General features: G+C 39.6%; 3 protein-coding genes, 1 long non-coding RNA gene, 1 other non-coding gene and 1 pseudogene across 6 annotated transcripts; 2 read left to right on the forward strand and 4 right to left on the reverse strand.

The window, feature by feature from the left end:
• The first annotated feature begins 455 nt into the window (after positions 1–455).
• LOC119988752 (40S ribosomal protein S8) lies at positions 456–2,860 on the forward strand. The gene is made up of 5 exons (XM_038833909.1): positions 456–590; positions 694–766; positions 1,466–1,799; positions 2,188–2,363; positions 2,547–2,860. The coding sequence occupies exons 1-5, from the start codon at positions 587–589 to the stop codon at positions 2,626–2,628; spliced, it is 669 nt and encodes a 222-aa protein (XP_038689837.1). The 5' UTR covers positions 456–586; the 3' UTR covers positions 2,629–2,860.
• A 907-nt stretch (positions 2,861–3,767) lies between these two features.
• Positions 3,768–5,311, reverse strand: LOC119988757. Of its 2 annotated transcripts, XR_005465668.1 has the most exons (3): positions 5,156–5,311; positions 4,871–5,019; positions 3,768–4,321 (listed from the first exon to the last, which is right to left on the reverse strand). It is a non-coding gene; the product is annotated as an uncharacterized LOC119988757 (long non-coding RNA). The 2 variants fall into 2 exon arrangements; XR_005465667.1 differs by lacking the exon at positions 5,156–5,311 and having other exon boundaries at positions 4,871–5,149.
• TRNAA-AGC lies at positions 5,232–5,304 on the forward strand. The gene has a single exon. It is a non-coding gene; the product is annotated as a tRNA-Ala (tRNA).
• Positions 5,312–5,650: 339 nt separating the features above from the next.
• Positions 5,651–8,423, reverse strand: LOC119988742 (annotated as a pseudogene).
• Positions 8,424–8,540: 117 nt separating this feature from the next.
• On the reverse strand, positions 8,541–12,419 carry LOC119988741 (beta-1,2-xylosyltransferase-like). Its single transcript, XM_038833897.1, has 3 exons — positions 11,748–12,419; positions 11,157–11,306; positions 8,541–9,790 (listed from the first exon to the last, which is right to left on the reverse strand). Exons 1-3 carry the CDS (start codon positions 12,417–12,419, stop codon positions 9,068–9,070), a joined length of 1,545 nt encoding a protein of 514 aa, XP_038689825.1. The 3' UTR covers positions 8,541–9,067.
• Positions 12,420–12,990: 571 nt separating this feature from the next.
• On the reverse strand, positions 12,991–15,556 carry LOC119988749 (pirin-like protein). Its single transcript, XM_038833907.1, has 6 exons — positions 15,373–15,556; positions 15,230–15,279; positions 15,097–15,135; positions 14,946–14,974; positions 14,240–14,406; positions 12,991–13,664 (listed from the first exon to the last, which is right to left on the reverse strand). The coding sequence occupies exons 1-6, from the start codon at positions 15,492–15,494 to the stop codon at positions 13,160–13,162; spliced, it is 912 nt and encodes a 303-aa protein (XP_038689835.1). The 5' UTR covers positions 15,495–15,556; the 3' UTR covers positions 12,991–13,159.

Genomic DNA, 15,556 nt, shown 5'->3' on the forward strand with positions numbered 1-15,556 from the left:
AAGTACCATTTTAAACAAAGAAAATCTCATAGCCTAGTGGTTAAAGCATTTTTTAATGAACAAAAGGTCATGAGTTCAAACTCTACAAATAACAAAATTTCAAAAATATTTTATTAACATTAATAAATGACCGAACCGGTCAAAACCGGCCCGGTTCTGACCGGTTCAACCGAAGAACCGGCCGGTTCAACCGGAAATATCCCGGTTCACCAATCACCGGTTCTGGCACCTCAACCGGACCGGACAAGTGGCCGGTCACCGGTTGGACCGGTCCGACCGGCCGGTCCGGTCCGGTTTTCAAAACCTTGGCTAAATAGTGCCGCTGTAGTGTAAAAGATGCTTTGTCGTGTGGGGTCCTTGTATGTTTTGGATCAACGGCGGTCGTTATTTGACCATTTTGTCCAACTTTAAAGTTTAAACACAGACGCAAGGGACAATTTAGTAAATTAACCAATTAGGGTTTTGGGTAAGTATCATCATATGAAAGGCCGGGCCTTTATCCGTCTCCTCTCTCTGAAACCGTAGTCTCGTGTGGGAGAGTGCAGACTTGTGAGAAGAAGGAAGCCAGCAGCCTCCATCTGCGAAAATGGGTATCCAGATTTCTGTTTGAATTCTTAGGTTTTTCTGAATTTCAGCTTTGAATCCTATTGTTTGTGATTGGTTTTGATACATGAAACCTGTATGGATTGACAGGTATTTCTCGTGATTCGATGCACAAGAGGCGTGCCACTGGAGGCAAGAAGAAGGCTTGGAGGAAGAAGAGAAAGTAACTCTTTATTCGGTCCTATCTTTTTATTGCTTTTTTTTTGTTTGATTTATTCTGTAGCAGCATCATTCAACTTGTGCCGGTTCTCTGAAGTTTTTATTCCGAAAAAAAACTGTTCTTGCTTAGTCGGGAATGGTTTTTCTTTTGTAAAGTTTATTTATATAGGCCCTGAAGCCCGCTGCTTCTTTCAAGCTTTAGTTGGTTTAGATTCAGTTTGTTGCTCTATGTGATTGATGCCTTTTGTTTTGTTGTTCTGCAATCTCAATATTCCCGGATTTGGATTCTATGATATTTCCAGATCTAATTTTTATTTGTGGTGGTTTTATCATTGCATGTTGTGGTGTTATGAAGGGTTGAAACTGTATATTTTTGAATGAGATGCTTTCCTTAGTTGTGGAGAGTCTGTAATGGCAAACCATGTTCCTATTCCTGGTACTATTCACTTTACTTGTGTGTATATTTCGGGCTGCTATTTATCTTACAAGAGTATAGCTGATCTTTTTGAGGCGAAAGTAAAGCAATAGAACACAAAGTGTTTGCATGATATTTAGGTTGTGTTTCTTGTTAGTTGGTTGAACTTTGATTGTTACATGAGGGTCAAAATATTGATTTAGGACAATAATATAGTCCAATTAGTGCAATTTTGAATGGTTTGATTCCATAAGTCCCAATAATGACCAATCTGTCCTGCTTTGGAAGGTATGAGCTCGGAAGGCAGGCTGCCAATACTAAGCTGTCAAGCAACAAAACAGTGAGGAGGATTAGAGTCCGAGGTGGTAATGTGAAATGGCGTGGTTTGAGGCTTGACACAGGAAACTACTCCTGGGGAAGTGAGGCTGTGACTCGGAAAACTCGTATTCTCGATGTGGTGTACAATGCATCCAACAACGAGCTTGTTCGTACTCAGACTTTGGTTAAGAGTGCTATTGTTCAGGTTGATGCAGCCCCTTTCAAGCAGTGGTATCTCCAGCACTATGGAGTCGATATTGGGCGTAAGAAGAAAGGTGCAGCTTCTGCTAAGAAGGAAGGAGAGGTAGGTTTTTCAGATCAATCTATGCCATTTTTTGTTTGAGTTTGTTTGTCTATGTTGCATTTGGCTTATAATTAGGACAGTTTTATTTCGGATTCTGATGTGTATTTTTTACTCTGATACATTGCTATAGTACTTTGTCAAGGATGCTGCCATCGATTTGTATGTCTTGTTTTTGAAAGTTTGTAGTGAAGGATGATCTTGTACTATTGTTTTTCTCCATGTGGCGTAGCATTAGTTGCACTTTTCTCCAATATGCTGACAAGGTATTAAAGCTTTTTGGAAATTCCTTGTGACTTAAAGTGTACAAGAATCACTTAGTTAACGTGTTTCTAGTGCTCTCTGTCATGGCATCGTTTTATTTTCTACTAATTGCTTCGTTAACTTGTAGGAAGCTGATGCTGCTGCTGCTGCTGAGGAGGCGAAGAAGAGCAACCATGTACTGAGAAAGCTGGAGAAGCGACAACAGAATCGCAAGCTTGATCAACATATTGAAGAACAATTTGGAAGTGGTCGTTTAATGGCATGCATCTCATCACGACCTGGGCAGTGTGGCCGTGCGGATGGGTATGTGATTTTCTTAGCCCTTATTTGCTCCCCTTTTCTAATTACCAGATTTATCGAGCATTACAAATGGACACTCTGTTCGGAAATTGTGTGCGCTTCCAATATACATAAGTTTAGCAGCCTTAATGTGCACACCTGCAAGTTTTATTGTGTGTAAATGTGTGCTTTGTTTTTATGTTACAGATATATCTTGGAGGGCAAAGAGCTCGAGTTTTACATGAAGAAGATTCAGAGGAAGAAGGGCAAGGGCTCTGGTGCTGCCTAAAATTTTGCTACCCATATTTTATCACCGTATTAAATTTCTCCGATCTTTTATCCTTGCTTTTTAGGAATGCAACTTCATATGAGATGACAGTTAAACTTGATACATTAAGTTGTGTTTAATTGTCGAATTAAACCTTTGTTGTGGTATTTGGACGACTTGAATTTTCTTTAATGCGCGTTCAGTTTGATACCTGTTCTCCTGCTTATTAAGAGCAATAGATGGATATTGTGCATGGTTGGATGCTGTATTATGAAGTCGTTCCGCCATAGATATGATTCAGTTTGAAATGGCATCAAATTGGTACTCCCAAGGAGCCATAGGTTCATGTCAAAATGGTTGGATGACTAAAGAAATGGTGAGCTCTGCGGGCTAAGCAACCCTCATTCGGTCATTCCTTCGAAAATAGCTTTACTGCGGCCGATTCTTGGAATGTCATAAGTGAGATGAATGCATGAATATACGAATGTTTCTGTTGAAAGATAAGATCTCTGCGAATGCCAGGGAAATGATGTCCTTTGTTCCACCTCTGAACTGTAGATCTGCATTTTCTGTAGCTTTAAAACGAAATATTTTTTTTTTGATAATCGAGGACAAATCTGCAGACTGTTTGTTTTGGATAGTCCATTAAATTCAAATTCAGGCCAAGTTATATCAGGCACGTGCAAATGCGGGCAGAGCTCTAGGTGCAAATGCAAACTCTCCAGGTTAGTTAGGTCAAGATTCGGTCCAAATCACTTGAAAATAGTAATGTTAACATAGAATAATCTCTTGACTAGCCCTACTCGAGTTTGCACATGTCAAAGCTCACCACAAATCACTTGGAAATGGTAACACCAACTTAGAATAAACTCTTGATTTCGAGCAAGATTCTTCACACCTTAAGTCAAGAGAGTAACAGCTAGGCTCGCCAAGTGGTTTTCAAAACAAAACAATATGGAGTATAAAGAGGCTTTTAGGGGTATCTCATTTAATCCAAAGTACATGCAACCATGAAATGAGTCCTAAAATCCTCTGGTCTGTAATAAATCTGTGCACTATTTGATACACACGGCATAGGCAATTCTTTTAACCAGACGCCAATGAGAGACTGAAGGATCGCATTTGATGATCATTCCATTGAAATGAATCATGCACAACAATTGGAATCCAACCGCACACCCCAATAATTGGATTAACTGAGCACAATTCATCTGTGTAATCATCGGAAGGAGAATAAAAATAGCATCCCCAAGAGTAGGGGGATGATTTTTTCAAGAATAACAGACATCTATGTAACCAAAAGCAATGTCAGTCTCACAACCATGAACTTCCAGTAAAAATTGTTTCCAGAAGATATTACAGAACAGCCTTGCCAACTCTTCAAAGCAACGTACCAAGCACACAAGCAAGAAAACTATAACCAAATCAAGCAGTTAGCATCCCTACATTCCAAATAGGAGAGAGAATGAGGGCTCTTCTAAATGTCACCAAAATAGTGCCCAAGACAGTAAACAGCTTTCTATGGTTTTCCATGTCGTCTTCTTAGGCGTTCTCTTACAAAATCATTCCGAGCTTTGAGTCGGGCTTGTTGAGGTGCAATATTGACATATGACAGATGCAAACCAATACCAAAAAGGGCACATCCGATGCTGAAGCCTCCTGCCAGGATTGCCCATTTCTTAGGCGTTGTTGGGTAGCAAATCATTTGCTTGAACTAGAAAGCAAGCAGGAATCTCAATGAAAGATAAGTCATCAAAAAAAAGAAGAAAGTCAAGACAATTGACAGAAAACCTATCCATTACTAAGATTCATAGAATGAATAAACACTCTATTGCCGGTGCCATCCATTTATGATGTTTATCTTGCAAGTACAATTTTCTACAATCGATTACTTCTTACATTTATTGTAAGATGTATGATTCTTGAACTAAGTACCAACAAAGTTGTGAACTTTAGGGCTTGGTACAATTATTTCATTCCTTTCTAATTATCATTCACACTTTCAAATTGTGTCGGACTAGCTGTAACCAGTATAAGCCCTAGGATTCATGCCCACTCGCTCCATCGAAGAGGGAAACCACTCAAAGCAACCAAAAATACACCAGCCTTAATTCGAATTATGATCTAATAACAATTCATTGTATGTATGGTTCTATAAGACCCCAATATATGTAGACAATAAACGTTTATACATTGATCATAAAGGACAAATCTTGAAGGAACACAGTACGAGTTCATACACATATAGACGGCGAAAGCATACCTTAGCAATAGCAAGCAAGACCTGAAGCAGTCCAGAGCTCAAAAGTAGGTGAATAATACTGATTGAGCGGAAGCAGAAAATGGATTCGCTAAACAGATGCGAGAGTTCAAAGATGACCGCATAGAGTATGAGAGATTCCCCGGAAAATCCTAAAAAAAAAAAGGAGGAATGAGCGCTCTGCCAAGCGAAGACGCACGGGAGATACTCACAAAACTAGGGACATATTCCGGACGGCAGCTTGACCGATTAAAGCGATCGATGAGCTAAATCCCTAATCGAACACACCTCTGGCGTCAATGAACGGTAATCAGAGGCTGCATATCGTGTCAGATTGATCACGCAGAAGAGCCAGAAAGTACAAGGGGATGTAGCTCAGATGGTAGAGCGCTCGCTTAGCATGCGAGAGGTACGGGGATCGATACCCCGCATCTCCAAATGAATTTGTTTTACTTTTTTTTTTTTTTCCTAGCCGAGCCCGTACATGAAAAGGATGGACTATGGAGGAGATCCACGGAGCACAGTTGGTTCCTACTTCGGAATAGTATATAAGGAAATGTTTAGTCTCTCTCATACATGTTGAAAAGTCGGATCATATGTTAGATCAAAGAGAACAATATAATTGTTCAAAAATCGGATCATATGTTGGAAAGTAGGATCATATGTTAAATCAAAGAGAACAATATATATGTTCAAAAATCGGGTCATATGTTTGAGCAAAGAGGACAATATTGGTTTGTACTGCGTTTTAGGCTTTTAGCTGGATTAATGAAAAACAATACATGCATACACCACAAATTGAAGGGAAAGGCATAAAAGAAAAGGTGAAAAAAGCTATTAACGCTTCTGTTTTGGTAAACATAAACTGAGTGTACCTGATAAAACATATTAATTTCGGATCAAACAAAGAAAATTTTCAGCATTGAAGACTTCTTAAGATTCTGCTAAGTCTGTCAATAACCACAGCAGGATTGGCATGCGATCCATTAAGATCGATGGCATGATATTCCAACCCTTTCCACTTAGCTATCAATGCAAAATGTGGGCGTCTGAAATAGCAGCTAACAATCTCAAGAACCACCGTCTGTGGGGTTGCTGATACAATGTGAGTGAGTCCTGCACCATGAGCACCGATAATTACAGAAGCGTCTTGAATGGCTCGGACTTGCTCCTTCATCGACATGTGAGCAAACAATCCATTGACAAGGTTTATTTTGCATTCTGAGTAATTCCATGCCCATTTCTGTAATGAATTGAACACTTCTTGTTCGTTGCTGAGCCTTGATTCTGGTTTACCATGATGGCGGGGATGGGCAACATAATCTTCACGTCGGACAAAGAGTACATTGTGAGCTAGAACTGTATTTACTACACTGTGTTGATTGACAGGAAACCCGAAAGCTGCTCTAACCATTTCTCCGAACTCTGATAATCGCGTAGTCTTCCAGTCATTCCACAAATCATGTGGGAGCGCCCCTCAACAGTTTATTTCTTCAGATAGCCCCTTGAATAATGCAGTCTGATATCCCAATGGTAAAAGAATAGCATGGCGGAAACACACAGAACCACTGAAGTTTTTAGCATATCTAAGGCCTGAAAACAATGCTTCCCATGTTTCTTCCAACGGTGCCTGGAAATTTTGTTTTAAAAGTAGAGAAGAAGGATGAGAGTCCGTCAAACTCAATCTTCAACCAATTAGCATCATTTACATGAATGATTATTATTCATCAAGATCAAACCTTGTCAAGGGCCATAATCTACCACTTCAATAACAAGAAAGCAACGGAAAATCTCCAGCAATATTTTTTATACAGCAGCGAGCAATGTAAGATTTCGGCACATGATATCTTTTTAAAGAAACTATCCATCCTCTATTATCTATCCACGATCGATCATAATGTTCCTTGAATTACTATCAGAAAACTACCTTTATCAAGACCACGCATATGAAACCAGCAGCTCAAACATAACAAATAAGCATATTACTAAAAATTGACCACATACCTGACAATGACCATCGACAAAAACCACACGTGGCCGATTGGGTAAGCCATTCACTCTAGAAGATACATAGGCACTGTACCAATCTGTTACAGTGTGAAAGACGTTTGCATACTCGAATCTTGTAACTAATGGCGTTGGTTCCTCGATCCACTTCAAGCAAAACTTTACCATCAGAAATTAGACTCAGGAAACCAATAAAAAGGGAAAATGCTTATTGAACTCTAAATCAATCCCAGAATACTTCTTTCTTCTATAATCAGTTTAAAAGAAAACAGCATATAAAACCAAAAGCCATTCTCGCAGAAACTACCAAATCAGCAACATTTTGGTTCATTCACATTAATACACATTGCAATAGGCCTTAACACTATCTAAATTTATTTGAAATGCAGATTACCAATACCATCCAAAGTGTGGTGAGTGTTAAAAATGGTAGTTTAACCTGCTCTCGGAACTTAACTTGGCAAGATTGATTCTTTCTTCCCTTCCACCTCCACTATTTCTTTCAATTTTACCACGTCGTCGTCGTCGTCATCATCATCGAAACTCTTTTTTATCTAAAACTATATTGAGTCCGCTATGATAAGAAATTAGTGAGAATTAATCCTACAAAATCTACTTTTAACAATATTCATCCAAGTGTTCTTTTTCGGTATGTAGAATGTTCATCTGCACTTCAAAATTAGATCCAAAAACTCATACCTCATCGCACTGCAACTCTTCTGTGACTCGAACTGATTGAAGCAGCTCCCGCATTGTGTGAGGATGTATTGCACCTTGAGGGACATAATTGTCCAAAAATTCCTCACTCACAAGCCTACTACTCTTTCTGCTCCCTCTACCAACCAACACCTCAAATGCACTGTCTTGAAACTCTGGCATCTCCTCCTCCTCTCCCCTTCCCATCACCTCCTCCAGCTTCTCACCTCCCCTTGACATCTTTATCCTCTCTGGAACCATCCTCACCTTCCCCCCTTCACATATCGAGCTACGAAGAGTCTCACTGTAGAAGCACCGGAACCACCCGGATGAGCTAGTGTAAGGGAGGAGATCAACACGGCGTGTGAAGCCATTGCCAAAGTAGGCCTCACAGGAGCCAAGAACAATATTGGTGTTCTGTGACCAAGGGAGATACGAAGGCAGCATTGGCCATGGCTTTAAAGAATTCTGATGGTGGGTTTTGAAATACTGTTTTGTTTCTGTTGTTGTCAGAGGTGAAGATGAGGAAGATAGAGACAGAGATAAGAGCGAAGAGGAAAATGAGCCTCTGGTGTGGTCTCTGTCGTTTCATGGTTTGTTCTCTCTTTTTCGTGGTGTTGTCTCTCTATGCAGAAATCCATGCCTCTCATTTTCTAAAACTAAAGTCACAGTTGGTGAGACTGCTGGTTGCGGAAACTACAAAGTGAGTGCGTTGAACCCAATGGATTTTGTCGTTTTAACCAATGAGGGTGAATGAATATAGAGGGTTTGTTGACCTTAAGAATCCAAGACCCAAGTTTACCTGTTCAGATGGGATCTACCCTCACTGTTGCCAAAAGAAATGGTGAAGAAGATGGATGATTTAGATATTTGTGTGTTGCAAATAATACAGATTGCTGTGCAGTTTCATAGATCAATGGACAGAGACCTCGCCTTCGCGGGACAGGTTTATCTTTAACCTCATTCAGGCAGCAAGTGAAGTAATGGTAATTTCAAGCTCAATTCACATCCTCCTCATAATCAGAGGATGAGTGCATATACATTGTTCCTATGTGATACAACACAAAATTCCATCAGGTGGAATGGTATCTCTATTTTGTGAAAAAATCAAATGGAGTTAAATATGTGTTCTCTATCGTACAAGAAGGCAGTGGTGTATGGGATTAGGGACTGCCATTCCCAAGCAAAACTAAATACTTGGGCAGACAATCCCTTGCCTAAAGACATAAGTATTGACTAGGACATCTTCAGCGATAATCAGTGTCACGATAGCATACCACAGCAGTAGTCAGCAAGCATCAACCGCCACCTGAATCAACTAGCACGGAACCACCAATCTTCATTGTATTCAAGGATGAGCTCTACTACACTCCCAAGTTCCATCCATTGTTCAAAGGGCGCCTTCCAAGTTATCTGTCAGCAGAGAGAACTTTTCACAATCTTCCACTTCTATGAAACAGAATCATCTAGTAATTCCAGATCAAACCGAAGAAATTATCAGCATTCAAGACTTCTCAAGATTTTGCTAAGCCTCTCGATAACCACAACAGGTCTGGCATACGATCCATGAAGATTGATAGCGTGATATTCCAACCCTTTCCACTGGGCAATCAATGCAAAATGCGGACGTCTGAATTGGCTGCTAATAATCTCCAGAACCACGGTCTTTGGTGTTGCCGATACTATGTGAGTGAGACCTGCACCATGAGCACCGATAATTACTGAAGCATCTTGTATGAGTCGAACTTGCTCCCTCATGGACATGTGTGCAAACAATCCATTGACAAGGTTTATTTTGCATTCTGAGTAATTAGATGCCCATTTCTGTAATGAATCATACACTTCTTCCTCATTGCTTAGCCTTGATTCTACTTTACCACCATGGCGAGGATGGGCAAGATAATCTTCACGTCGAACAAAGAGTACATTGTGACCTAAGGCTGGCTTTTCTATGCGGTGCCGATTTACAGGAAACCCAAAAGCGGCTCTGATCATTTCTCCAAACTCTGATAATCGGGCAGTCTTCTGGTCATCAGGTTTTTGCCACAGATCAGGTGCAGACGCCCCTTGACAATTTATTTCTTCAGTAAGTCCCTTGAATAGTGCAGTCTCATAACCCAGAGGTGAGAGAATAGCATGGCGGAAACACACAGGACCACTGAAGTTCTTGGCATACCTAAGACCTGAAAATAAGGCTTTCCATGTTTGTTCCAATGGTGCCTAAAAATTTGGATCAAAGGTTGAGAATCAATAGATACAGTTAAATAACAGAAACTTGAATAACTCCATGAAACTTTTTCCAACAGATTTTGCACACATGAATCATTTCTAACCATTCATCCCTTTCAAAGGCCATAATTTACCACTTAAATAGATAAAGAAGAAAAGCAGCCCAAAACAATTCCAAGTAGCAATTATAACTGAACTTTTTACTGACAATTAGGTGTATACTTACTTGAGAAGGAAAAGACATAAATCGGGAATGCATGCCATATGCCCTCAGGAACCCAGTCTTTCAAGAAAGAGAGAGAGATGATCTATGACTAGTTAGTTGACTACCCTAAAAGGACCCAACCATATCAATTGCGGGCCTAAAAGACACAGGAATCGAATTTGGGGCCACTCAAGCATGCTTAAGCCTTAAGGTGCAGTGGTCCAAATGTTATGCACACTCACTTTGCAGAAACAAATTTCTTTAAGATTTTATTCGTCAAAAAGAAACCTAAAAGTTGCTGTTGCTCCGACCTAAAGTAATGTCTCGAAAGGATTCATAAAGTATATTGTCATTAAATCACGGAATATAATCGACATTTACGAGGTTACAATCAGGACAACAACATTCCTTTCCTATTAACAATAATAGGGGTAAGATCACCAACCACAATGTTGAGCAGAATGAGGAGGGACATGTTCAGATAGAGTAACATTTAACCAACAAATTTTGATCTGATTGCAAGATTAGATATGCCTTGGTCTTAAGGCCATAAATTTCAACTAGGGCACAGTTAGACAACATAGTTTTTCGACAAAAGACGATCTTTCAAAATTTTGTCACTGCATAAAGAAGGGCAGGAATTACAAAAACAATGAATGCCAGAGAATCATTCAAGAGAAAAGGGGGAACAACGAGAAGATTTTGGCATTGTAACTTGCACCAAACCCTTCCATGACAACTCAAAAATAGAGCCAAGGTCAAAAAATAAGTCCACGATTTTTGTTAAAACTTTAAGGTATTTGATAATGGAATGCACATCCCTGCTTAAATACTAAGTTAACTGAAGCAGCAATGAAGAAAGGAGCTTTGCAAAAGATATATTTTCAAGAAAACATCCATCATTTATATCTGTCAACAAACTCCATCAAGATCGTACTCCCAATATCTCCGCTAAACCTCTTATATTCTTTGAAAAGGTTTACTTTTTAATGCTTTTATCGAATTTTAGTCAACAGAATACCTTACTTGAAGCCATAAATACAAAACAAGCAGCTTGAATAGTAAGTATAGGTGAACAATTCTTCTGTGCAAGGCAAAATATAGCAGCTCAAATAGTACACACGTAAGTAATGTAAAATTAATCACACATACCTTACAGTGACCATCCACAAAAATCAGACGTGGCCGATTAGGTAAGCCAGTCACTCTAGAAGACACATAGGCGCTGTACCAATCAGTAACAGTATGAAATAGATTTGCATACTCAAACCTTGTAACAAATAGTGTTGGCTCCTCAATCCACTGCAAGAAGAAACTTTATTGTCACTAACTAAACAATATACATTAACAAAGAAAAAGATAACAAATATATAGCATCAATCAAGCAACGACGGTTAACTGCATTTATCATACCAGATCACAAAGAACTCAAATCATCTTGTAATTTGTTCAAAAGGAAAACCATATCAAGCAAAACACCTAATTGCTAATTGCCTTACAAAATTAACCAAGAATATAATTAACACTGGTAATTACTCAATTAATATGCATGTAATCAATTAATCAATTAATATGCAATGCATAACCCTCAGTTGTAGTTAAATAAAGTATAATTCAGATCCAACTAATAAGGAAATCACTAATTAACCATTAATTAGACTCCAGATTACCATCAGTTTACTCCAAAGATTCCATTCAAGTTCAAAAATAGAAACTTTATCAATTAAATCCAAAAATCCGTACCTCATCGCACTGGAATTCGTTATCCTCCACTACACGAGCCGATTTCAGAAGCTCCCGCATTGTATGCCGCATAATCTGACCTTCACGGATGTACTGATCCAAAAACTCTTGATTCGCAAGCCGCCTCCTCTTCTCCCTCTGTCCACCAACCCCAAGCACCTCGAAAGCACCGTCTTCGAATTCCGGCAGCTCCTCCTCCTCTCCCCTCCCAACCACCTCCTCCAAACTCTCACCTCCTCTCGTCATCTTAATCCTCTCCGGCACCATCCTCACCTTCCCTCCCTCGCAAATCGAACTACGAAGCGTCTCACTATAGAAGCACCTGAACCATCCGCCGCCACCCGACGACCCCGCTCCGCGAATAGATGAACTAGGGAGGAGATCTACGCGCCGAGTGAAGCCGTTCCCGAAGTACGCCTCGCAGGAGCGTGGAACAACTTTCTGGTCCGGTGACCAAGGGAGATAGGAAGGCAGGATTGGCCACGGCTTTAAAGAATGCTGCTGCCGGCGGCGGTTTTCCGTTAGAATAAGGCTGTTTTCCGTTACGGAGTTACTGTTGCTCGTGTTGTCGTTGTGGTAGTGGTGAGAGGTGAAGTAGAGGACAAGAGAGACGGAGTTGAGAGCGAAGAGGAAGAGCAGGATCTGGAGGAGCCTCCAGTGTGTTCTCTTCATCTTCTTGTCGTTTCTCTCTCTACAAATGCATCGTTTCTCTCTCTACTCCTCTTTCTCTCCAGTTGGTGTAGAAGCTGGTGAGGGCAAAGCCCACAAGACAGACTCTCGAGGAATTGTTTTCTCTCAAGCAATCCGAGGGTGACATGTGGAAGACCGCTGGAATGAAGTCATCGGGCGTGTTTGGCAGTTAATATAGCAAGTAAATGTTTCCCGGGAACAGTGTAAAGGAGAATATTCTGGTAAATATTATCTTAATTTATGGCTTGTTTCACTCTTTCTTTTCTCAAAGTTGGTTAGAAGTTTGATTGGAATCTTGACAAAATTTGTCTTTAATTTTAATTTCCAACTCAAGCTTGATTGCAAATTCGTTTCGAATTTGAAATTGGATTCAAACAAATGTTTCTAGTTCCACATTGGATTAGTATAATCCAATGAAGCTATATATAAACAAAGGATCACCTTCTCTAACATACATGACGTGTTTTCTAATATTAAGCAATTTGGAGATGACTCATAATAACAAATCTGTGTGCCTCTTTGCCGTTTAGTGAAAAATAGCTCTAATATTTTGGATTTTGGATTTAGGTATTTGTTTTATTGGGATAATATGGTTTGGCAACCTTACATTAATACAAATTATGAAATAAGATGTACATTTAAGAAATAAACAACATTATATATCCCCTAGCTTTTACATAATGAAAACAATACTCTTCAATGAAGCAGAAAGTGACTGAGAACTAAAAATCAAGGTGAAGTGCAGATTGGGATCTCCAATGCCTAGCTTTCTCAAACCCATTAATGCATTTATCAAAATCATCAATGGTTTGGTCAATCTCCTCTTGAGTGTTCATCACAAATGGCCCAAGTTGTGCTAGAGGCTCCCCCAATGGTTCCCCACCAACCAAAATGAACCTTAGAGGCTTAGAGGACTTGTTCCATACCTCCAAGCCATCTCCAAGCCCTAGCAGAAGAAGATGGTGCGCTGAAGTTGGCGACGGCTTTGAATTTCCGAATACACCTTCACCTTCCAATACATACACAAATGCATTGTAGGTTGATGGTATTGGTTGTTGAAGGTGAGCTCCTGGTTTTAGAGTGAAATCCAAGTACATTGTTGGAGTCCTTGTGTAAATTGTTGATTTAGTGCCCAAAGCCTCCCCTGCTATGACTCTAACTTTGACACCACCTTTTGTAGCTTCTACTATGTCTTTGCTTGATACCTCTTGATACCGTGGGTCGATCCTGTTAAAAAGCAAAAGGGTGGGAATATAAAGGGATGGCCATATCAGACTGGATGCACGCACAACTAGTTAGTGCTGCATTCAAAAGCAACTTTTAGAAAGGAATCCATGATCACCAGTTATATGTGAAAACTACTTGTGCCTAACTTTTGACATTGTGATTCTTTCATCTTCTACACTCATGACACTACAAAACAGTGTGATGTTGAGTAGCGTGTCCATTCTCCTAAACCTCTCAAACACGGGTTTTGTTCCAACAATGCGTGCATGATATCCAAGCAGACGTGCTCTAGACGAGATAATGAAAAGTACACATAATCTAATCATGCTTGTTTAGGTGTTTAAGGCGCAAGAAAAGGCTGACATCCAGGAAATTACACTCTGATTCTTTCACCTTCTAAACTCAGGACACCGCATAACAATGTGATGTTGATTAACGTGACCATTCACCTAAACCCCCAAAATACGCGTTTTGTGCGTGACATCCAAGCAGACACGGTCCAGACCAGATAATGAAAAGTACACATGATCTAATAAAGCTTGCAAAGTGTTGAAGGATAAAAAGGGCTTACATACATTTTATATTTAGAAGAAAGGTTGATCCACAATTGTAAACCCTTTTGGGTTCCCTGTGCGGCAGGCATTTCTGAGTGAACAATCCCTCTTCCTGCAGTCATCCATTGTAAGTCACCAGCTCCTATGGTCCCTTTGTGGCCCTCAAAGTCTTCATGTGTGACAGCTCCCTGATGACCCACACACGGTTGCACTCATTTCAGGCATGTTTAGAACATCATATTAGCCACTAATTTGCCCCCAACAAGAATCCAAATTTGAAGACAAATACAGATTGGAAGGCAAATGAAGACATAATGTTTGCCTAAGAATAACATCATTTTTGTATTTTTTATATGCAAGTATGCAACTTTGTAGGACTAGCCAGGTCAACCTTAATATTTTAGTAGCAATTTTGGTCAGATGAACAGACACTCTTGTGATGTTTGCCAAGTTGGCATGGCAGACTCAACACTGGTATATATGATACATACAGATGCCTTGCCGACCATACCATTTTTTACCAAAACCAATCAATTTCAAGTATTAAAAAAAAATTATTTCACTCACATAATATATGATTAAAATTTTGAATTTAATTAGGTAAAAAATGCCATGAATAACATGTCAAGACGTGATCTTGCCAATTTTTATTTGTTTGTTCAAAAAGTTCAGAACTTGAAAAAAAAATTCACAAAAATCTAATTTGAATGAATCAATTTTGCTGTACCTGCAACATGTAGGTGACTGTCTCAAACCCTGTCAACAGTAAAGAAATGAATCAGGACCAGAACAAATTCCAATCTCAATAGAACCAGAAGTAAATTTTCTCATGAAAATTCATTCTGTTGAGTAGAACCAGGAGAGCAAGAAGTATATACCTCTATGTGGGTGATCAGGAAATCCAGCAGGAGCAGTGACTGAAATTTCCATAAGAGAATCATGAACATAAGCCTACGATAACATACATTGACAATTTTCATGACAAAACAGAGGAAAAACAGAGATACCCACCTGAGAATTCATCCAAAACAAGGAAAGGATCAAAGTATCTCAGTTCAAATCTGGAAAATCAAGAACACCCATTTAACCAAAAGCTCATTTAATTGAAAAACAAGACTATAAATTTTCATATCTCAATCTCTATTCTCTCTTACCTCCCTATGCTTCTTCTAACAACAGCTCCAACCCCTTCACGTTGAGGCCTAGCCAAGAACTTCCTAACCACTGATCGAGGTTCTTTCAGAACAGTATCATCGGAAACATCTCTCTCAGGCATTTTCACAAACAGTTAGCTGTATATGTCTATATTTTTTAACCCGTGAAGAAACTAAGCTACGT

The sequence above is a fragment of the Tripterygium wilfordii genome, chromosome 21, assembly GCF_013401445.1.
Source record: "Tripterygium wilfordii isolate XIE 37 chromosome 21, ASM1340144v1, whole genome shotgun sequence".
Classification (NCBI taxonomy): domain Eukaryota; kingdom Viridiplantae; phylum Streptophyta; class Magnoliopsida; order Celastrales; family Celastraceae; genus Tripterygium; species Tripterygium wilfordii.

Bases quoted from the DNA above. Each gene is read 5' to 3' on its own strand.
- LOC119988752 (XM_038833909.1), top strand. The intron at 1,800-2,187 runs GTAGGTTTTTCA...GTTAACTTGTAG, and splicing joins CTGCTAAGAAGGAAGGAGAG to GAAGCTGATGCTGCTGCTGC. The intron at 2,364-2,546 runs GTATGTGATTTT...TTTATGTTACAG, and splicing joins CAGTGTGGCCGTGCGGATGG to ATATATCTTGGAGGGCAAAG.
- LOC119988741 (XM_038833897.1), bottom strand. From the start codon at position 12,419: ATGAAGAGAACACACTGGAGGCTCCTCCAGATCCTGCTCTTCCTCTTC. The intron at 11,307-11,747 runs GTACGGATTTTT...TTCTTCTTGCAG, and splicing joins ACGAATTCCAGTGCGATGAG to TGGATTGAGGAGCCAACACT. The intron at 9,791-11,156 runs GTATGTGTGATT...CCAAATTTTTAG, and splicing joins TTGTGGATGGTCACTGTAAG to GCACCATTGGAACAAACATG.
- LOC119988749 (XM_038833907.1), bottom strand. From the start codon at position 15,494: ATGCCTGAGAGAGATGTTTCCGATGATACTGTTCTGAAAGAACCTCGA. The intron at 15,280-15,372 runs GTAAGAGAGAAT...TTGATTTTCCAG, and splicing joins GTTAGAAGAAGCATAGGGAG to ATTTGAACTGAGATACTTTG. The intron at 15,136-15,229 runs GTGGGTATCTCT...TGGAAATTTCAG, and splicing joins TGTTTTGGATGAATTCTCAG to TCACTGCTCCTGCTGGATTT.